Raw genomic sequence first — 23,779 nt, 5'->3', positions numbered from 1 at the left:
TATTTCATCAGAAGGGTGTAGCAGATGGACGACCTTAGTGGCGCAAACTATAGAAGCAGTATGCGCTTTTAACCAATTCATTCCCAGAATGAGATCAATGCTACAGGACTTCAGTACGATGGGAGAGACAAGGAATTCCAGTCCTTCGATTTCTACAGGGACGTCGTTGCAAATCATGGAGGTTCGACATTGGCCCGCAGGGGTGTGTACTAATAGTGAAGCATCCATGTTCTCACATGTAATGTCGTGCAAGCATGCAAAACCTTCTGACATGAATGAATGCGATGCACCTGTATCAAATAAAACGGATGCTGGTACTGAATTTACGAGGAGGGTACCCATCACAGTAGCAGGCTGGTCTTGAGCTTCATTGAGATCAACATGGTTGGCATGAACACGACCATAAGACTTGGCACTGTTGCTGCGAGGCTGGTTGCTTCCACGGCCAGTTGCTGGAAGGGCCAGTTGATTCCGGTTCTGGTTGCATTCCCTAGCACGGTGCCCTGGTTGCCCACATCTGAAGCACAAACCATTCTCGGGAGTAGGAACAGGAGCTTGGGGTGGTGGAGCTGGAAGCCTTGGCTGCCTAGTTGGAGCCGTAGGCAGACGAGGTGCAGCATAGGACTGCCTTGGGGCAGGTGCATTCGGCTGGTACATGCTGTTGGGAATCCATATCTTGCGCTTTTGCGAGGACGGGCCCGAAGATGAGCCCGTGTCACGGCTGCGCCTGTGAGAGCTCTGGTATTCCTGCAGACCAGTTTCGACATTGATGGCTTTGTTCACCAGAGTGGCGAAATCAGCAAAGTCATGCACTAGAAGTGCGAGCTTGATGTCAGCTTGAAGGCCATCACGGAACTTCTCCTGTCTGCGTGCATCAGTTGCAATGTCTTCTTCAGCATAGCGGGACAAGTCAAGAAACTCCCGCTGGTAAGCTTCCACAGTTTTGTTGCCTTGGGTGAGGTTGCGGAACTCACGCTTCTTCCGGTCCATGACTCCCTGAGGAATGAAGCGAGCACGGAAGGCAGCTTGGAAGTCTGGCCAGGTGATGATTGTTCCAGCTGGCAGTGTACGCCTGTGGCTGTCCCACCATTGAGCTGCGGGTCCCTTCAGGAAGAAGGAAGCAAAGGTGACATAGCTGGCAGGGGCTACCTCAGCAGACTCCATCTCATAGGTGATGTCACAGAGCCAGTCATCAGCATCCAGAGGCTGAGTTGAGCTGCGGTACACAGTTGGGTTCAGGCGCATGAAATCCTGCAGAGTTACTGGGGTTGGCTGCTGGTTCATATTGGGGCGAGGAAACTGAGCCATCATATTCTCCATGAACTGGCGATTCATCTCAAGCTGTTGGACCATACCAGCCATGTACTCAGGCGGTGGTGGGGCGTTGCCACCACGACCACGACCACCTGGTCTAACCATCCTGCTAATATTTAACAGGGGTAGTTCAGCATTGAGAAATTTGCAAAAATAACAAGAGTCATTCATGATGAAACATGCACAACGAAAGCAGCACGATAGATACTACATAGTAGTCGGCATATCTTACAAAAGAGATCATGCATGGAGTTCGTTACACAGAGTTTGGTACATAGACTAAGACATCATAGGCGGCACGCAGGCTCGCGGCGAATGCATCTAACACTAACAAGCAAGTCTACATCAGTCCCACGCGGTACTGCGGAGGTAGCTGTAGCCTGAAAGCTGGTAGTGTGGCATCGGGTACACCACGTCGGCAACCTGGGGTCCGCGGGTACTCTGGTGCAGAACCTGACGCTCAAGTGGCAGAAGAGGACCAAGTGCAGGAGAGTAGCCTCCCACATCTGGCCAGCCGACGCCCTGAGGCATCACGGTCCTGGCAGGGTAGACCGCAGAACGCGATAGATCACCAGATCGGACAGAGGGGTGCAACAGTGTCAGAGCACGGTAGAGGTGCTGACGAGTGGTGTACAACTCGTGGTGAAGAGCTCGGTTAGCGCGATCCAGCCCATCAGCATGCAGAACCAGGTTCTGATGGTAGAAGGGCTCTCGGGTGACAGTGGAGTAGGCAGCAGTGTAGTAACCCTCCGCACCAACATCGGATGTGATAGCAACGTGCCTGAAGGGGGAGGTATCCAACTCCTGATACTCTCCACGGAGACGTGTCAGAGCAGCATAAGCAGCGTCGTGGACTGCCATATCGATAGTCACTCCAACACCATGAGCAGTGTGCAGCACGGTAGTGGAGTCATACTCTCAAGAGTAGAGGTGGACGATGGCACGGTACTGCTCCTGGTTGAAGTCCTGGTACTCCTCATAGACGGTGTACTCAGGGTGCCAGCGATAACCCAGATAGGTCATCATCTCAACCAACACAGCAGGTGATCCTGAGGCACCAATGGCCGTCGTGTGGCGCACGACCTGCCTCGTGGGTTCCATCTGAAAACAAAGATGTTTTCACAGGAGTCAAATGACAATGTGGATAATGTTCAATTACTACTCTAAAGAACAACTAGGGCTTATCCAACTTTGGGGTGAATGTCGTAACGGGACCCTAGTGTCAGAGTTAGTAAAATCGTTTAACCCGAGTAGGAGAGAGTTCAGAGTCCCAGAGTAAAGGTCGAGGAGTAAAGGATCCTAGTACCACCCGATGGCGACGTGGGCCCATAAGGCACACAGCCAAGTTAGTAAAAGTTTTTACAATGTCTAGACTCGACTTTGTCCAAGGAGTGTGGAAGGGGGATTCCTACAGGCAGTCGGCTCTGATACCAACTTGTGACGCCCCCGATTTGACCGTACACTAATCATACACGCAAACGTGTACGATCAAGATCAGGGACTCACGGGAAGATATCACAACACAACTCTACAAATAAATAAGTCATACAAGCATCATATTACAAGCCAGGGGCCTCGAGGGCTCGAATACAAGAGCTCGATCATAGACGAGTCAGCGGAAGCAACAATAACTGAGTACAGACATAAGTTAAACAAGTTTGCCTTAAGAAGGCTAGCACAAACTGGGATACAGATCGAAAGAGGCGCAGACCTCCTGCCTGGGATCCTCCTAACTACTCCTGGTCGTCGTCAGCGGGCATCACGTAGTAGTAGGCACCTCCGGTGTAGTAGGGGTCGTCGTCGACGGTGGCGTCTGGCTCCTGGGCTCCAACATCTGGTTGCGACAACCAGGTAGAAGGGATAGAGGGAAAGAAGGAGAAAGCAACCGTGAGTACTCATCCAAAGTACTCGCAAGCAAGAAGCTACACTACATATGCATGGGTAAATGTGTAAAGGGCCATATCGGTGGACTGAACTGCAGAAAGCCAGAATAAGAGGGGGATAGCTAATCCTTTCGAAGACTACGCTTCTGGCAGCCTCCGTCTTGCAGCATGTAGAAGGGAGTAGACTGAAGTCCTCCAAGTATCATCGCATAGCAATAATCCTACCCGGCGATCCCCTCCTCGTATCCCTGAGAGAGAGCGACCACCGGTTGTATCTGGCACTTGGAAGGGTGTGTTTTATTAAGTATCCGGTTCTAGTTGTCATAAGGTCAAGGTACAACTCCAAGTCGTCCTGTTACCGAAGATCACGGCTATTCGAATAGATTAACTTCCCTGCAGGGGTGCACCACATACCCCAACACGCTCGATCCCATTTGGCCGGACACACTTTCCTGGGTCATGCCCGGCCTCGGAAGATCAACACGTCGCAGCCCCACCTAGGCACAACAGAGAGGTCAGCACGCCGGTCTAAACCTAAGCGCACAGGGGTCTGGGCCCATCGCCCTTAGCACACCTGCACGTTGCGTGGGCGGCCGGAAGCAGACCTAGCCTAGTGGCGTTCCAGTCCAATCCAGCGCGCGCCGCTCCGTCGCTGACGTCAAGAAGGCTTCGGCTGATACCACGACGCCGGGATACCCATAACTACTCCCGCGTAGATGGTTAGTGCGTATAGACCAAATGGCCAAACTCAGATCAAATACCCAGATCTCGTTAAGCGTGTTAAGTATCCGCGAACGCCGACCAGGGCCAGGCCCACCTCTCTCCTAGGTGGTCGGAACCTGCCCTGTCGCTCCGCCTCAAAGATCCACACAGAGGGCCGTTGGGACAAAGGTCCTTTCAGCCCCCAATCCGTGAATCACTCGCGGGTGCTCCACAAGCCGACCCGTCTTTAGTCGCCACATGTATCCTGTAGAAAGTATGTAGTAATATACCCGTGATCACCTCCCGAGTGATCACGGCCCAGTAGTATAGCATGGCAGACGGACAAGAGTGTAGGGCCACTGATGGAACACTAGCATTCTATACTAAGCAGTAGGATAGCAGGTAATGGTAACAACAGTAGTAACAAGGACAGGCTATGCATCAGGATAGGAATAACGGAAAGCAGTAACATGCTACACTACTCTAATGCAAGCAGTAAAGAGGAGAGTAGGCGATATCTGGTGATCAAGGGGGGGCTTGCCTGGTTGCTCTGGCAAGAGAGAGGGGTCGTCAACTCCGTAGTCGTACTGGGTAGCAGCGGCGTCGGTCTCGGTGTCTAGCGGAAGAAGAGGGGGGAAGAAACAATAAATATAATGCAAACAGATGCATAACGATGCATGACAAGGCAAGTAACGGTGCTAGGGGTGCCCTAACGCGGTATTAGGTGATACCGGTGAAGGGGGATAACATCCGGGAAAGTATCCCCGGTGTTTCGCGTTTTCAGACAGATGAACCGGAGGTGAAATGTTGCAGGTTCACTATGCTAGGGACACGTGGCGGATGAACGGGTTGCGTATCCGAATTCGTCTCGTCGTTCTGAGCAACTTTCATGTACAAAGTTTTTCCATCCGAGCTACGGTTTATTTTATATTAATTCTAAAATATTTAAATCACTTTTAGGATTTATTTATTTAATTTAATCAACATTATCCAGAATAGTGTCTGCTGACATCATCATGACGTCAGCATGACGTCAGCAGTTGACTTGGTCAACCTGACAGGTGGGTCCCGATCGTCATACTCTGTTTTAATTAACTAACAGTTAATTAGGTTAATTAGTGATTAGGTTAATCTAATTATAATTAATTAACCTAATTAATTCCTTAATTAATTAATTAATTAATTTTATTATTATTATTATTTTCTCTTTTTTTTGAATCGTTCTGGGCGTGGGGCCCCCTGTCATTGGCCCAGAGGGGCTTTGCGGGTGCCGGGTGTCGGGCACCAGCCCGAGCAGTTCGGGCGTGCGGGCAAACCCGACGACGGGCGCCGCGGGCGTGGCCGAAGCCTGAGCGGCGACCAGCGCGCGGGGGCGGCACGGCGAGGCCCCCAGGCCGCAGCGGCAACAACCGAGGGCGGGGTGCGCGAACTGCGACGGCGGAGGTGGTGTTCAGGGGCGGAGCAGAGCTCCGGGGCGCACGACCGTCGGCGACGAGGCGAGCAAGGGCGTGGCCGTGCATAGTCCTGGTGAGGCGGGGCGGTGCGGGGTCGACGGCGACCAACAGGGACGCGACCACGGTGAGCGCGCACGGGAAGGAGGCCGCGGGCGTGCCCGCAGGCAAGGCGCAGGGCGCGGCCACGCACCGGGCGCGGACACGACCAACAGGGGCAGGCCCGTGGCGGAGGCTTCGTGACGAGCATGGGGAAGGGGCGGTGACCGGCGAGGCGGTGTGCGTGCGCGCGAGGCGACACAGAGGAGAAGGAGGAGGGGAAAAGGCGGCTGCTCACGGCGGGAAGTAGGGACTAGGCAGCGGGCGTGAGGAGGGCGACGGGGACGAGCGACGTGGTGGTGGCGACGGGCGTCGGGGTGACTTCGGGGCTTGGCAACGGAGTGGCGGTGGGCGTCCAGCGAGGCGACGCCGTGGAGGAGGACGAAGGCGCGGCGGAAGGAAAACGCGAGGAGGAGGCCGGAGGTTGGTGCTCGGCGCCGGCGGGCGGCGACTGTCTCCGGGCACGGGCGCTCCGAGAGGAGGGGAGCGAGTAGCGAGGGGAAGTGGGGGTCTTCGCCCCGATCCAGATTGGATTGGGAGGGGGGAAGAGGGAGTGGCGGCGTGGGAGGAGTGGGTGTTTTGGGTGGGGGTTAGGGTTAGTGGGGGGGTGGGGTGGCCTAATAGGCCTGGGGAGGTGCGGGGTGGGCCGGCGTGGTCGGCTGAGCCGACTGGGCCAAGGGGCCCAGTGGGGGGGGCTTGTGGCCTGCTGGGCCGAAGCCCAGGGGGCAAGGGGGGGGTTCTCCTTTTCTTTTCTTCTTTTTTTTGGTTTTGTTTTCTGTTTTTTTGTGTGTGTTTTCTTTCTCTTATTTATTTTATGTTCTGTTTTATTTCATTTTCAATCATTTAGACATTCTATAAAATATGTTTGCTGCACTATAATTACCTATGCCATTTTGGCACAGCCCGAACATTTTAGTTTAATATTTTGAAAACTTTTATAATTTAACTTTATTTTAATGTTTGAATTTGACTCGGTTTTGGACTAACGGTAGATTATCAATAGTAACCGGGGTGACGTGGCATGATTATCGTTGGATTACTGTAGCTTGATTACCCGGGCGTTACAATGCCCTTAGAGTGATTCGTAGCCCGGACTCAGCCGCTCCTGCCCATGATCATTAAAGTCAGAAAAAATAGGGAAAATAAAGTCAAAAATATCTAAACCTTGTTGGTATCCAAGATGTTTGGGTGCACAATGTGAGTGCAAATTTTCGTGGTGTTTGGAGATTTGAGGAGGTTGTGGCAAAAAAAAATTAATGCTCAAAAGAAACTTTGAAAAAAAATGCACTGCTTAAACCTGATTTTGTTCTTCTGCCACGACCTCCTCGAATGTCCAAACACCACCGAATATTTCACGCATCCTGGCATCTCTGATGCCAAAAACATTCAGTTTTTTCTTTTGTTATTGTTTTGAATTTACTGTTCATCAGGAGCATATGATCCTGGGCTCAGACATTATATAGACCGAATTATACGTGGACCGAAGAACATGGCTATCATCTCTAGAAGGGCGGGAATAAACATTTACACATTCGATCCAATTATATAGACCTATCCGTTTTGCTCAAAAAAAAAGACTCGTTCATACACATGAACATGGTAGAAGAAAATGCTGCCCAAGCAGCCCTGCACTACATTTGCACCAACTACTCCCTCCGGTCCTTTTTAGTTCGCATATAAGATTTGACTGAAGTCAAGCCTCGTAAAGTTTGACCAACTTTATAAAAAAGTATCAACATTCACAATCTGAAATCAATACCAATAGATGTGTCATGACTTAAAGTTTCATATTGTATAACTTTAACATGGCAGATGTTGATATTTTTTCATATAAATACGGTCAAACTTTGTGAAGTTTGACTTTAAAAAATTCTAATATGCAAAGTAACAAGGACCGGAGGCAGTACAACGTGATCATCAATGACCATAACTGCCAAGCTTTTGATGTCGAGCAAAGAAGCCTATACACAACACTAGCGTGGGCCCTCAAAAGAAAAAGATGACGCACCAAAACGGCGGCCTCTCAGCCAAAGGAATTCACAAGGCAAACTAAAATGCTAGCAAAAAATATATGATAAGAAGCAGGGCGAAAGCCTTTTTTGGTAAAAATATATGATAAGTTTCTAGATATCATACCACCACACATATATCGATATCTACAGCGTCGCACTAACGATCCAATATTCACATACACCGGTTCTAAACCACCACGTACAAGACCGCCTTCGAGAGGTCGCACAAGCTCTTTACTATTTCATCACTGGTATACCAGACCGGCAAACAGTCGTACAAGAATGATATAGATCAGCAATACCACGGCACAATCAAGTTTATCATGTGATCTTTTGTAGGAAACTTTATCATGTGATACCAAAATGTGTCCTTCCTATGTCAAATGTACTGTCTGCTTTCTGTGATAAAGCTTTACCTTTTCAAGCACTATGTTCTCTATCCCAACTTACTACTCACTGAAAAGGTAAACCTTCTATTTATGTAAAGAACTATACCTAGCCATCAGAAAAATGCTAGTCCATGGTTTCCAAACCATGTTCATTTTACTTACTATGTAAACATGCATTGCCACATACCACAGTAATTACACGCATCAACCAAAGTTAAAAATGCAAATGAAAAGATGGCAACATAGCTAGATAGCAACCAATTAATTAGTCACAAAATTAACACATGGTTCTTTTTTCCTACCATGTACAAAATCTTAACATAACATGTGGCCGCGCTCAGCATGGCTAGTGAAATTCTAAACCAAAACTGTTGTCTGTTAAAGACTTTTCCCGTGTATAAAATATTACCTTCGTTTGTACCAAAATATAAGACGTTTCCTAGGCTAGGCAAAACAAGCAGAAAGTCTCTCTCTCTCTCTCTCTCTCTCTCTCTCTCTCTCTTTATCGAAAGAAAATAAAGAAGCGCGTGGCTAACCCGGTCCCTCAGCCCATTCCTGGCAACTAGATGCAAAGTCACGCCATATCAGATGCATGTTTTTTATGGGAGGAAAATATCACATGCATGTTGATTAATTAAACTCTGTCTTCTACTAAAAAGATCTCTGTCTGACGCAATCTGTCGTCGCCACCATACGCAACATATACAACACAATATTTCGTGAGGAAGACCTCTTCTCGTAGGCGATCATCAGGACGACCTCTTCCAACCTGTTCGGCTAATCATATACGTATAAAATAATATGAGCAGCCTCGTGCAGCAAAGGAAAGCTGCGGTAGCGGTAGGCGACGTACGGCAGTGCTAATAATCAAAGTTTGACAACGGCATGGGGAACATGTCAAACGCGCTTCCACAAAGTCCTATCGAGTTCAACATCCCACAAAATAGCTAAGGCTATATATAGCTTCCATACCGTTGGTTTCCCTCACATCCATCTCTGCGAAATTCCTTCATTCCCTTCTAGCAGCTAGCTTACCAATTCGTCCATCAGTGGCAAATCAATTCTAGCCTTCTCCTTCTAACGTGCAGTAATGCACATGGCCGCTTCCTCTTGCTTCCCGTTGGCTGCTCGCTGCAGCCTCTTGCTCACGGCAGCGCTGGTCCTAGCGCTGAGCCATGGAGCCCATGGTCATGCCGGTGCCGGTGCTGGGTTGAGCTCGTCCTTTTACGACGACTCGTGCCCGAGTGTGCGTGACATTGTCCGGCGCGTCATCCAGAATGCCCGCGTCGCCGACGCACGCATCCCAGCCAGCCTCATCCGCCTCCACTTCCACGACTGCTTTGTTCAGGGTTGTGACGGCTCACTTTTGCTGGACAACGACCTCCCGGCGATCATGACCGAGAAGGAAGTCCTTGCCAACGATAGGTCAGCACGCGGGTTCGATGTGGTCGACAACATCAAGCATGCGCTTGAGAATGCATGCCCTGGCATCGTGTCCTGTGCCGACATCCTCGCCCTCGCCTCCGAGATCTCTGTTGAGCTGGCCGGAGGGCCTAGTTGGAGTGTGCCGTTGGGCCGCCGTGATGGCACGACCACAAATATCGAGAGTGCTAACAATCTCCCGAGCCCCTTCGACTCTCTAGAGACGCTCCAGGAGAAGTTCAGAAACTTGGGCCTCGACGACACTGACCTTGTCGCCCTCCAAGGAGCGCACACCTTTGGGCGGGCACAATGCCAATTCACACAGCAGAACTGTAGTGCTAGGCAGGACGAGGAGACACTGGTGAACCTTGACTCAGTCACCCCTGACGTCTTCGACAACAAGTACTATGGCAACCTCTTGCGCGGCCGCGTCCCTCTCCCTTCGGACCAGGTAATGTTGTCCGATCCCGTCGCCGCTGCAACCACCACGCCCATCGTTCACAGGTTCTCCGGTAGTCAAAAGGAGTTCTTCAAGAATTTCGCGGCCTCGATGGTCAAAATGGGGAACATAAGTCCATTGTGTGGAAGGGCTGGGGAGATTAGGAACAACTGTCGGAGGGTGAACAACAAACCCTATTGAAGAATGAGATTAATGTTATGAGTTGTGAACTCATTGTCCTTGTGTAAATCATTCTTTTAATTCATTCTAACTGTAAGTGTTCCCTTATTATTTTCTTTGGAAACAAATGTCGTGAATCCATTCTTTTCATACCAGATGTCTTGTTTTTTTTTTGAAACGGAGGCAAAAGCTTTGCCTCATCCATTAAATAAGAGAGAATAGAGTTTGTTACAAGTCACTCAGTACACGGCATGAGATCACTCTCGCAAAATAATGGATCCTAATTTTTTGGCACCGGCGATGACCCAAAGGTTGGCCTCGGTCTCTATAGAGGCAAGCAATATAGTTGGAGGAGCGCTCCTGTGATTGAAAACCCTTGCGTTTCGCTCGTTCCAGAGAGTCCACGAAACAAGCATGGTGAGGGACGCCTTGGCTTGACGGTTTGGCGTGGCGGTGTCGCAGGTACTTGTCCACCAAGCCTCAACCGAGTCGAATAGGGACCAACCGTTGGTGTCAAGACCGAGAATGTGGAATTTGTCAATGATCAAAGACCAGAGCCTCCGCGTGTAGCGGCATTTGTAGAAAAGATGAGGCCCACATTCCTGCACTCTCATGCAGAGAGGGCAGAGATCACAGTTGGGCCACCTACGTTTTGCCAAACGATCGGCAGTCCAAATTCTGTCTTGTAGCGCTAACCAAGCGAAGAACTTGACTTTTGGGGGAGCCCAAGCCTTCCAAACCATTTTGTCCAAGGGTGTGAGAACCATCCCTAAGAATTGCGCCCTGTATGCGTATGCGGCCGAGTAGATCCCACTAGCCGTATGCTTCCACACAATGTCATCCTCGGTGAGATCATCGAGTTGGACCTCCTGCAAAAGCGCCCATAGGGTGAATAACTGCGTGATGTGCTCCGCGGAGATGATGGTGGGCGGTTTGATCTTGAGGATCCATGCATTGTGTGAGAGGGCCTCCCGAACCTTCCAATTCTTTCTCTTTGACGCTATGTGAATGAGCGGGGCAATGTCTTTTGGCTTGCGCCCATGAAGCCACGGTGAGTCCCAAAAAGGGGTCTTCGCACCGTTGCCAATGGTGATAGTAGTGGAGGCATAGAAAAAATTTAGGTCCTCCTCATTGCATGGGTTTCCCATCCCCACCCACATCTTGGTGGGCTCCTTCCATTCGTACCACGGCCATCGCAACCGGAGGGCACGTGTAAACTTGTTGATGTTGAGAACTCCAAGTCCCCCATACTGAAGTGGCCGGCAAACAATCTCCCAATTCACCTTGCATTTTGCTCCCGTTGTCTTGTCCGAACCGGACCAAAGGAAAGCTCTCTCAAGTTTGTTGACTTTGAGCAGGATGGTTGGCGGAATAACTAGAGGTGTGGCGGGGTAGACCACTTGGGAGGTGATCACGGACTTGACAAGAGTCGTTCGTCCGATGGTGGTGATGTTTTTGCCCTCATAAGTTGTTAGCTTGTTTGCAGCCTTGTCCACTAGAAACTGAAGATCCACCAACTTTAGTTGCCAAACTGAGAGAGGGAGCCCCAAGTATCGTAGAGGGAAGGAAGTCCTAGCAGCCGGCACCCTCTGGGTCAGACGTCCCAAATCGAGGTGGTTGCATCGGATGGGCACAAAAGAGCTCTTGTTGAAGTTAGTGCACAGTGCCGTGACCTCACCGAAGCCCCTCAAAATGTTAGCAAGGTTGTCGACGTCCCTTTTGATCGGAGCCAAGAAGACGGCCGCATCGTCCGCATAGAGGGAGGTCCTCATCATGGCTCCCCTACCCCTGATTTTATGGAGGAGCCCCATTCTCATAGCCACCTCGAGAATTCTTTGGAGAGGGTCAATGGCGATGACGAAAAGCAGCGGGGATACGGGGTCCCCTTGCCGAAGGCCCTGTCCATGCTTAATTAGGTCGCCAGCAATACCATTGAGGATTATCCTCGAGGAGGAGGAGCTAAGAAGGGCTGCGATCCAGTCCCTAAACTTGCTTGGGAATCCTCGCCATTGGAGAAGATCGAGCAAGTACTCCCACTTCACGGTGTCGAAGGCCTTGCAGATGTCAAGCTTGAAGATAAGTGAAGGGGTCTTGCTCTTGTGCAGGCGCCGAGCGAGGTTACGAACATACATGAAATTGTCGTGGATGCTTCTTGTTTTGATGAAGGCACTTTGGGTGTTGGAAACGAGCTTTGACATGTGGAGGCCAAGCCTTAAGGATTTGCAATAATCTTCGCAATCGCGTGGAGGAGGCTAATGGGCCTATAGTCGGTGATTCCCTCCACCCCATCTTTCTTAGGCAAAAGCACCACGTTGGCGGAATTGAGCCACTGGAGGTTTGACGTGTGTAGGGAGTCAAAATGGTGTATGACCCGCATGAGGTCGGACTTGACAATGTTCCAACACCTCTTGAAAAAAGGCCTGTGAAGCCATCCGGACCCGGGGCCTTGTCACATGGCAAATCATTGATCGCTTTGAGGACCTCACCCTCGGTCATAGCAGAGTCAAGATCATGGAGGTCGAGGGGTTCGAAATTTAGCTCATCCCAGTTGAAGTCTTTGCAGCTTAAACGGCCCTTCTTCATGACGTTGGAAAAGTGCTCATGAATTACTTTCTCCTTGGCCACATGCTCAGTGACCCATCCTTGCTCGTTCTTGATTCTATGGATGTGGTTTTTCCTCCTTCTAGCATTGACTCGACGGTTGAAGAATTTAGTATTTGCATCCCCCTCCCTAAGGTTGGAGATTCTGGCACATTGCTTCTTGCGAGATCTTTCAAGCACGGACAAGGCAATGACCCGCCTCTTGAGCCTAGTCCGTAGCTCACGCTCGTCGACGGACAAGAGCCTACCCTCTTGGGCAATGTCAAGGCGGAGAATCACCAAAAGGGCGACTTGGAGGTGGATTTTTGCCTTTGAGAAGAGGCCCCTACTCCACTCGGAAAGGCGAAGTGCCATCTTTTTGAGCTTGTGGTAGAGAATTTGGTATGGCTCAGTGTGGTCGACTCTTTCACTCCACACCTTTTGAACCACCTCATTGAATCCGGGCATGGAAACCTAGAAGTTTTCGAATTTGAAGACCCGAGGCCTTCGCGGTCCCTTATCATCGGCAAGAAAGAGCGGACAGTGGTCGGACAGAGAGGAGGAGAGAGCATTCAGAATATGGGAGTTGAATGTAGTATCCCACTCTGCGTTGCAGAAGAAGGAGTCCATCTTGCACAGGGTTGGGTTTGCCCTCTCGTTGCTCCAAGTGAATCTGCGGTTTTGAAGGTGGATTTCCTTGAGCTCACAGCTCTGGAGCGCTGCCCTGAAGCGATTGATCCTGCTACAATTAACATTTCTCTTGTTCTTGTCTCTCGCCCGGTAAATTTGGTTCAAATCTCCGGAAGCAAGCCAAGCCATTCCTGGAGGCGGCTTCTGACTCAAAAGCTCGGCAAAGAAAGCATCTTTGCAGGAGTGTTCCGTGGGACCATAGACGGAGGTGATTTTGAGGAGCACATCAGTTCCACGCACACTAACCATTGCGGAAAGGCAATACGTGTTGAGGGATACATGTGACACGTCAACAAGAAGATCATCCCAGAGTAGCAAAATGCCTCCCTTAGTGCCAATTGCCGGTCTTTGCGTGAAACTGCGCAATCTCTGCCCTCCTAAAAAGGCCGCCGTGAATTGATCGACATTGCCGAGCTTTGTTTCTTGCAGGCAAACAACATGGCAAGACGATGAGGCGATGGTGGCGCTAACCGTGGAGCGTCGATTTGGGCAGTTCAGTCCCCTCACATTCTAGCTTAGAAAATTAATCGGTTGCTCTAACATTATAAACTGGAGGCACCCTAGAGCTCAGCCATTCAAAAGATGATGTCGTAGAGGAACTAGTACAGGTGAGATTGCCACTGGAACCAACAGGAAGCACACCACATGCCATGCAAGGCATAACCACAGTGCCTGGCCCTTCAAAGAAGCGACCAGGTGCATCCCAACGATTACATGGCCATAGGCCAACGACGACTATCTTGCTTGCGGTACAGAAAGCACCCTTACACTTGGGACGAACGCCTACAGGACCGGGAATTTTTGCTAACATAGGAAACTGATGACCCCAGGTTGAGCAGAAGCAGCGAAAGCTCAGCTTGCCTCCTACTGCACCGCGGTGCCGGTGTTGTTCTGCTCCAGGTCAAGCGCACCTCCCCCTCCATGTGCTATGAGGGCCTCCTCGACATCCGTTGCGCTGCTGTCATCAAGCTTGAACAACCCACGCATGGCCACGATCACGTCCGGCGACAGCTGTTCCTTGAAGCGATCCGCAAATGCATCCAACGCAGCAGCAGTGACGTCTTCCCCGTCTTTGACAATGCCCAAACTGCGGCACACAAGGAGCTCGGCAGGCCTGGCTACTGGAGTTTGCTTGGAGCATGCTCCAGCCGATGGCTTGCTGATGGAAAACCCGTCGTTGGTCTTGGTAATGTTGATTCCAGCCATGGTCTTCCGACGGGCCACCGGCACCCTGGGAAGGCTTGGAGCAGGGGTTGGCAGGAGAGCCTCCTGGCGTTCTTCAAAGAGGGGCGCAAGGCACTGCAAGCCCACGGCCCCGCCCCCACGTAGCCTTTCTTCGCAGCCGCACCGGCGAGGGCGTGCGCCGCAAAGGGCCGCTGGAGACAAGAGGAGGCGTCGGGGAGGCCTCGAAGCCAGGCGGCTTGGCGGGAGAGAGCAGCGGCGCCAGAAGGGAGTCCGGTGCACAGAGTTGGAGCAACACTTGGCTTGGCCGTGCTTGCGAGAGCGGAGAGGGGCGTCCTTCACTTCTTTTGGACCGTGGCGATGGCGGAAGAACCGTTGTTGGCGAGAGCGGAGGAGAGGCAAGCAGCGTGCGGTCATCCTGGGAACGGCGCCGCGCCGAGTGCGGCGAGAGCTGGCGCACCGGGCTGCGGCCACGTCCAGCAGAAGGCAGGGGAGGGGCCTGCACAGGGTGCAGCTCAAGGACACGGGTTGCATCCCCACTGGCAGAGTCGGAGCCCAAGAGCAGCACCGGCGGCGCAACAACAGCAGCTGGCTCCGCAGCGCGACGACGGCCTCCACCGCCTCGGCGGTCATCACACCCATCATCGTGGCGGTGGTTGTCGCGGGACGCATCCCGCGGAAGACGTGAGAGGCTTCGCCTGATGCGGTCGCCCCAGCCCTCCCGGCTCCGCGAGTCGTCGCGCCCGCGTCCAGGGTCATCGTCGTGGTCGCGCCTGCGGTGCTTGACAGGGCGCGAGATGCGCTCTCGAGGGTCGCGCGCCTGCCTCTCGCCGTTGATGACGCCCTTCTGGAAGGTGTACCCCGTGGATACGATCTTGGGCCCTTGCGTAGGATCCTCATGGATGGAGAGGTGGATAATCACCCTCCGCTCCAAGCCACGGCGACCGACGACTGGCTGTCCCCCGGCGCGCGCCGGCAGGGTCACCCAGTTCATGCGCGGCACATTCTCCGGTGATGCCGTCCATGCCCAGACTCCCAGGACCTCAGTGTCCGTCTTGAGCTTAGACGCGGTCTCGATGTAGTCGATGGAGCACCCCGGCCCGATGGCCTACGCGACGGCGTAGTCGTCCCACGCCTGCAGCGGGAGACCGTCCAGGCAGAGCCGGACGTGGTGGACGAGGTCCACGTTCTCCGAGTGCGCTTCAAGGTGCCTCTGCAGCCTGGTGTCGCGAAACTTCAGGTCCCGGCGCCCGGCTGCGTCGGCGCAATGGTGCTGGTGAAAGAAGCGCACTAGGAAGGCCTCCGGGAAGTGCTTGACGACGCACACGTCGTCCGGCAGCATGCCCATCTCCGCGACGATGGCAGCGACGATTTCTTGCGTGGATGCCCTGAGGTCGCGGTCGAGCCAAGCCACCACCGCGTTGGAGCCCAGGAGTGCGGCCTCCTGATGCATGGCCGGCGTCGCGTGGATCACAGTAAACACCTCGGCCGGCCGCATCGAGTGGTCTCCGTTCCACGCCATGGAACGGGAAGGGGCTTGGGGGGTTGACGACGAGGGGCGCACAGCCGCCACTGGCGCTGCACGCGGAGGAGAGGGACAGCTGGGGCGCGCACCGGAGGCAGAGGGGCGGCCGGGACGCGAGCTGGAGGCGCCCGGTCGGAGGTGCGGGGCGGGCTTGTTGAAGTAGAGTCGCGCGCGGTGGCCGGGTTGGAAGCAGTGGCGGCAGGTGATTTGGTTGCAGCAGCTCACTTGTCAATGGTGAGGGGAGAGACAACGGAAACACAACCCTTTAATCCAGTCCGGGATGGGCTGGCGAGGCTTGAATGGCGCTGCAGGAAAAGCCGGCCGGCGCGGCCGACGGGACGCGACGGTGACCTAGCCGCCCTCCTCCTCGAGCCCCACAGCGACTGCGCGCGATGAATGCACATTCAGAGCATCCGCAGCCCCGCCGCGAACTCGATCCGCCCAACTGGAGGAGTAAATGCGAGTCGCCTGCCCAGCCGGAGCGGCATTGAAAGCACCCGTTTGGTCAGCAGCAGCAACGTGAGCCGCGGCGTGGAGCAGCTCAGGAGGAGTCTCGAGCACGCAAGACACCTCCCGCGGGTCGCGCACCGGCCCACCCGGCGGGGGAGGCGGCGGCGTGGCCAGCATCCGATCTAGATCGAGATCCGGCGCAGCGCAGAGCCCAGCGGACGCGGGGGACGGGAAGGCCCACAGCAGGGAAGGCGCAACAAGGCCGCGAGGAGGGCACTGGGGAGAGCATGGGTGGGTGGCCGAAGGCGCCAGAGTGGCGGCCCCCGGGGATGGCCGGTGGACTACAGGGGCAGGGTGGAAGCAGTCGCGAGAGCGAGAGCGTGGGCGAGCCATTCCTTTTCTACACAGCGAACACTGAGGAGGACTGACAGATGATGTCTTGTTTTTGATAAACATATTCATCTCACTCTACCATCATTTAATTAAATCTTGTGTAAGATCACTGCTACAAAATGACATGTCATGGAACCGCGTATCTATTTTTGTTTGAAGTTTTCATGTCATTGACTTATCAAACATGCACAGTTTTATATCTATTTGGAATTATGTATTAACAAAGTGACAAGAAGCAAACACGTATTTGTGTCTCTGATTTTAGGATTTTCTGGACTCCAGAAAATAAAATAAAACATTAAAGAATAATATTTAGGACAAGACACCTGTCAAAGGAGGACCAGAGGGGAGCCACGTGGGCCACATGCTCCCTCCTTCGGACCTGTGGCTGTGGGGTGTCTACGTGGGCCCATGCGCCGCCCTCTGTTGCCATCCTTCTGAACATGTAGTAGTACACATCGTCGCTTCCCCTTGTGTGACATTAGCTGTTTGCTGCAGCCTCTTGCCCATGTCAATTACAGGTCATAGCGCTGAGTCACGGAACACATAGTCATTGCGGTGTCCGTGTTGGGTTGAGCTCATCCTTCTAGGATGACTGGTGCATCGGTAAACATGACATTGCCGCGTGTGTTATCTAGAATGTCTGCCTCGCTGATAAGCACATCTGAGCCAGCCTCATCTATCTTTCCACAAATGTTTTTTAGGGTTTGATGGCTCGCTTTTGTTGGACAAAGACCTCCCGACGATTGAGGTTCAAAAGTAGGTCCATGCCAATGACAGATCGACGCTAGGGTTTGAGGTGGTCGATGTCATCAAGAGCAGACTGGAGAATGAGTGCCCCTGACATTGTGTCATGTGTCAACATTCTCGCTCTAGCCGCCTAGATCTCTATTGAACTGACTTGAGGACCCTCATGGAGTGTGCGGGTGGGGTGGCGTTATGACATGACCACAAATGTTAAGAACACCAACAATCTTGCAAGCCCCTTTGACTCTCTGGATATGCTATAGGAGAAGTTATGAAACTTGGGCCCCAGTGACACTGACCTTGTCGCTCTCCAAGGATCGCACACTATTGGGCAGGCACAGTCCAGCTCATGCAGTGAAACTGCATCGTCGGGATCGATGAAAAAACATCGGTGAACCTCAGCAGAATGTCTTCGGCAACAAGTACTACAACAACCTCTTCTGTGGCCGCACCCCGCTCCCTATGGACCAAGTTATGCTCTCTGACCTCGTCGCCATGGTGATTGCCGCACAGATTGTTCACATGTCCTCCAGTAGCCAGAAGAACTTTTTTCAAGAATTTCGCTGCCTGGAGGATTAAAATGGAGGGCATAAGATTACTGACCGAAAAAGATGGGGAGAGAAACAACTATTGGAGGGTAAATAGGAAATTCTATGCATGAACGAGATTGATGTTACGACTAGCAAACTCTTGATGCTTGTGCAAACTGCAAGCTGGCATTGTTGCCCATAATGTATTTGGGGATGCTTCTGGCTAACTCAAAGATCTTGTCGAGTGGATTTGATCCTTTGGTCGGCCGGGTGGCTACATGGGCCGAGCCGTGGCGAGGCCGGTTTACATCCAAGGGAAGTAAAATGGCCCTCATTAGTTCTAACCAAGCGAGCCTCCCCATGTATATGATGGACCTGTATATCCTTCTGGAGGGTGTTCATATCACATTCGATAAGGAGCTCGCTAGGTTCTTCTAGCAGGCATCTGATGGCCGCTAGAACCACCTGGTCAAGTGGGCAGATATCTGCTTGCCCAAGGACCGCGGAGGTATAGGGATTACATCATCCCGTAGGATGAACGTCGCTCTCATGCTATGTTGGGTGTGGCTCCAGCTCCTTCAGGCAAAGTACCTAAGGGGCGAGCCGCTCCTCGCATGCAACTGCTCCGTAGGTTCCCAGTTCTGGCGTGGGATTCAAAAGATCAAGGAGGAAATTCTACTAGGAATTTCTTTCTCTATAGGTAATGGGGGGGACCCAGTTCTGGCTAGACCCATGGGTTGGGAACGACCCGCTACGGATGGGGTTTCCGGTATTGTTCTCCATCTTTACAGATCTGTCTCTTCTAGTTTCTGCGGCCAGGCGCTTGGGGCATTGGGATGTACGGTTCATGTGCTCATTTGGCCCGGTGGAAATGGCTAAGTGGTACCGCATTCTAGAGGCTCTACCATAGGCGCTACCGGATCATCCGAACACAGTAGCCTGGCGGCTCTCACAGTCTAGGGAATTCTCAGTCAGCTCGACATACCAGGCGCTATGTCGCACGCCCATCATCCCCTGGCTCTCGCCTCTGTGGAAGCCCCCCTTGACAAGATCAAGATATTTTTGTTGGGGAACGCAGTAATTTCAAAAAAAATCCTATGCACACGCAAGATCATGGTGATGCATAGCAACAAGAGGGGAGAGTGTCGTCCACGTACCCTCGTAGACCGTAAGCGGAAGCGTTATGACAACACGGTTGATGTAGTCGTACGTCTTCACGATCGACCGATCCTAGTACCGAACGTACGGCACCTCCGCGATCTGCACATGTTCAGCTCGGTGACGTCCCACGAATTCACGATCCAGTAGAGCTTCGAGGGAGAGTTCCGTCAGCACGACGGCGTGATGACGGTGTTGATGAAGCTACCGACGCAGGGCTTCGCCTAAGCACCACTACAATTTGACCGAGGTGGATTATGGTGGAGGGGGGCACCGCACACGGCTAAAAGATCAATGATCAACTTGTGTGTCCATGGGGTGCCCCCTCCCCCATATATAAAGGAGTGGAGGAGGGGGAGGGCCGGCCCTCTCTATGGCACGCCCTAGGGGAGTCCTACTCCCCCCGGGAGTAGGATCCCCCCCCCTTTCCAAGTAGGAGTAGGAGAAGAAGGAAGGATGAGAGAGGGAGGAAGGAAAGGGGGGCGCCGCCCCCCTCCTTATCCAATTCGGACTAGAGGAAGAGGGGGCGTGCGGCCTTCCCTGGCCGCCCCTCCTCTTCTCCACTAAGGCCCAATAGGCCCATTACACTCCCCGGGGGTTCCGGTAACCCCCCATTACTCCGGTATTTATCCGAACTTGCCCGGAACCCTTCCGAAGTCCAAATATAGTCATCCAATATATCGATCTTTATGTCTCGACCATTTCGAGACTCCTCGTCATGTCCGTGATCAAATTTGGGACTCAGAACTACCTTCGGTACATCAAAACACATAAACTCATATTACCGATCATCACCGAACGTTAAGCGTGCGGACCCTACGGGTTCGAGAACTATGTAGACATGACCGAGACTCATCTCCAGTGAATAACCAATAGCGGAACCTGGATGCTTATATTGGCTCCTACATATTCTACGAAGATCTTTATCGGTCAAACCGCATAACGGTATACGTTGTTCCCTTTGTCTTCCGTATGTTACTTGCCCGAGATTCGATCGTCGGTATCTCAATACCTAGTTCAATCTCGTTACCGGCAAGTCTCTTTACTCGTTCCATAATGATACATCCCGTAACTAACTCATTAGCTACATTGCTTGCAAGGCTTATTGTGATGTACATTACCAAGAGGGCCCAGAGATACCTCTCCGACAATCGGAGTGACAAATCCTAATCTTGATCCATGCCAACTCAAAAAACACCATCGGAGACACCTATAGAGCACCTTTATAATCACCCAGTTACGTTGTGACGTTTGGTAGAACACAAAGTGTTCCTCCGGTATTCAGGAGTTGCATGATCTCATAGTCATAGGAACATGTATAGTTATGGAGAAAGCAATAGCAACAAACTAAACGATCATCGTGCTAAGCTAACGGATGGGTAAAGTCAATCACATCATTCTCTAATGATGTGATCTCGTTAATCAAATGATAACTCATGTCTATGGCTAGGAAACTTAACCATCTTTGATTCAATTAGCTAGTCAAGTAGAGGCATACTAGTGACACTCGGTTTGTCTATGTATTCACACATGTACTAAGTTTCCGGTTAATACAATTACAGCATGAATAATAAACATTTATCCTGATATAAGGAAATAAATAATAACTTTATTATTGCCTCTAGGGCATATTTCCTTCAATTTTTGTGGTAACTTCTCCGAGATCGTATTCCTTCGGGGACAGAGGTGTGTAAGTGGCATGGTCTCGGGGATGGACTGTGCCCCTTATGCGTGGGGCCGGAAACATCGGCTCAAATCATTTTCACTTGTACGGCGGCGAGAGCCCTTTGAACATTCATACGCGAGGCTCTTGGGCCTGACTAGGAGGCCTAGGACATAGCGGAAATCCTCCAGACCAGGGCACCCAAAACTGGGAGACATCGCCGCTTATTTTGGTTGATCTTTGCGGCGATGTCATGGACCCTCTGGATGACTCACAATAAAATGGTTATTGAGCGGATCTTCCCGAGGTAGGCTTCTGCCTCATTCTTCAAATTCCTTGTCTTTATGCAGCATTGGCACCCCCTGAGGCCGGGATCAGCTTGATAGCATGTTGGACGCGCTTCAGGCTACGACGTGTCAACTATCATCTCCGTAGGACCGGTTCACGGCCGCCACTAGGTAGTTTTTTCTTATTTCTTTTTCTTCCCTTGGGCATGAGTGTGCCGCTGCCCCGGCTATCCAGGTTGGTTGGATTTGTGTGTGATGCTTGTACGGACCATTGCTTTATTTATAAAGTGGGGTGAAAGCCTGTTTCGAAAAATAGCTAGCCCCTACTAACCTAATTTTCTCGACATGCAAGCATGTCATCTCACCATACAACATGCATGAGAAAAGGCTCACTCAGCATGCTACTCTGCATAGTAAATGCCACACCTGTTTTGCATGAGAATTTACAAATTTTACAACTATACAATAATTAAAATAATAAATCATATTTATGTGTCATTTTAGTTCTCGTATTATTACTCCTGATATTCATGTTCAATACAACCAAATATCATTGATATATGCAAAACATGCTCGCAACGGTGTCATCTAGTTCTAACAGTAAATTTCCCTTAACTAAACATGAATCCATTCTTTTCATACCGAACGGCTCTTTTTTTTTATACACATATTAACATCGCTTTGAAATCATTCAATTTAGTGTCGAGACATTATGGAGTGTGCAAGAGGAGTAGGGTGGCTTGCCACTGCATTTGACATGCATAATGTAGAAGGTGGGGGGGGGGGGGGGGGGGGGGGGGTTGATAAGTAGAGTCGAACCCAATGGGGAACAAAAGGAATCAGCCTATGGAAATTATATAGGAATTATTGCAAAAGCTTAAAAAGAGTGGCAGTTGTGTGTTTCGAGTGTTTGGATGGTTGCAAATATGCAAAAAAAAATAGAGAGTAAATGAGTGCAACAATTGACTCAATCCTTCATTGTTATAAGGACAAGCCAATTGTGTTTCTTATATTGTTCTTAAGATCATAAGATCATAAGTATTTGCATTGATTTTTGTTTCTTGATTGCTCTCATGTGGATATAGCCTAACTTATATGCTGCAAAAACGTTCGCTCACATATGATTAAAGCCTTGGCATGCATCCACAAATACTAAGAATGTTTAAGACAAATTCTAATCATTGCCTTAAGATTCAGGGTATGTTCAACTCTCATGCTTCTATGGAGCCAAGCAGTGTGAGTCTATTTTGCACGTCCTGAAACAAATTGCAGGAGACGAATTTATAAGACCTCTATGTTCTTATTTCACATGTCCCCTGCTCTCTCAAACTAATTACACTCCACTAAACCAAAAAACTTTTGTATGGCAGCAGGTAATGAAGCTGAAAGAGTAACATGTTTACATGAAATCAGCTTCACACTTACATAGGCTGGAACCAAAATTGCAACAGGAGAGGAATCAAATGGGGAAAAGATTTGAAGTCGTATATCTGATTTCAATACGATGTAGCACGTTTGCAAACATTCCATAAAGTAGGAGGCAGGCAGCGAACCAAAGGTATAGACAAGTCCGTGCATACATTTTTCTCCAGCTTATGGATGAATTCAAGAGCAAACCTTTGAAAAATTCATCAAACAGGAATCATGCAACCACAGACTGGTAAAGACAAATGAGATGGAGCGGAGTCAAGAGGGCATGTCACTTGCGCTGTCAGACATGAATGCTGAGGCGGGTATGGTGCACAACTAACATTACCACAGGGAAGAAGAAGAACGCCCTCTTAATCGAGCTACTCAACAAGAAGAAGAATGCCCTCTTAATCAAGCTATTCAACAAGAATGAGAAGGTCGGACACACTAGGGCGCAAAAAAGACGACCATGCATACTGGAATAAGAAGAAAAATACAACCACAACATGAGGATACTATAGGCATATATTACTAGATACGATTAGTATTGAAAAAAATGTATGCTCTTTTGCAACGCACGAGCAATTAACCGACTAGAAGAAAAGGTCTCTCACCTTGTCTAAATAAAATAAAGAAATGGGAGAAGGATGGAAGAAATGTAAGGATCACACGGTGTGGCTGATCTGGTCTCTTGGCCCATTGCTGGCAACTACGTACATACAAAGTCACGATAAACTATGTCTAACACAAACCATGGTCCCCGCGACACGCAACATATACAACATGATATTTCTAAATACAAGATGTATTAGTTTTTCTAGAAGTAAAATAATAATTTGGTATTCTAGACATTCATATTTTTGTCTATAAAATTGGTCAAAGTTAGACAAATTTGACTTTTTTTTACAAATAATACATCTCATATTTAGAAATGCGGGTCATGATAAGCTATGTCTGACGCAAATCGTCGTGGCCGCCACACGCAACATATACAACACAATGTTTGGTGAGGAGGACCTCTTCTCTTAGATCATCAGGACGACCTCTTCCAACTTGTTCTCGCTAATCATTCCTATAAAATAATATGAACAGCCTCGTGCAGCAAAGGAAAGCTGCGCGCGCGGTAGGCGGTAGGCGACGTACGGCAGTGCTAATACTCAAGTAGACAACGGCATGGAACATGTCAAACACGCTTCCACAAAATCCTGCAAAATGGCTAGGCTATATATAGCTTACAAACCGTTCTGGTTTCCCTCACATCCACCTTCTACGA

The 23,779-nt window shown here is 50.7% G+C and overlaps 1 protein-coding gene and 1 pseudogene across 1 annotated transcript; both read left to right on the top strand.

Annotated features, from left to right (window-relative positions):
• The first annotated feature begins 8,855 nt into the window (after positions 1-8,855).
• On the top strand, positions 8,856-10,016 carry LOC125548956 (peroxidase 2-like). The gene has a single exon (XM_048712467.1). It carries the CDS (start codon positions 8,941-8,943, stop codon positions 9,910-9,912), a length of 972 nt encoding a protein of 323 aa, XP_048568424.1. The 5' UTR covers positions 8,856-8,940; the 3' UTR covers positions 9,913-10,016.
• A 7,059-nt stretch (positions 10,017-17,075) lies between these two features.
• On the top strand, positions 17,076-18,119 carry LOC125547096 (annotated as a pseudogene).
• Positions 18,120-23,779: the final 5,660 nt, after the last annotated feature.

The sequence above is a fragment of the Triticum urartu genome, chromosome 3 (genome assembly GCF_003073215.2).
Source record: "Triticum urartu cultivar G1812 chromosome 3, Tu2.1, whole genome shotgun sequence".
Lineage (NCBI taxonomy): Eukaryota > Viridiplantae > Streptophyta > Magnoliopsida > Poales > Poaceae > Triticum > Triticum urartu.
Note: the sequence above shows the minus strand (reverse complement) of the source record. Positions and strands in the feature narration are given on the sequence as shown.

What these genes read in the sequence shown, in the direction of transcription:
- LOC125548956 (XM_048712467.1), top strand. Translation starts at nt 8,941, where the DNA reads ATGCACATGGCCGCTTCCTCTTGCTTCCCGTTGGCTGCTCGCTGCAGC.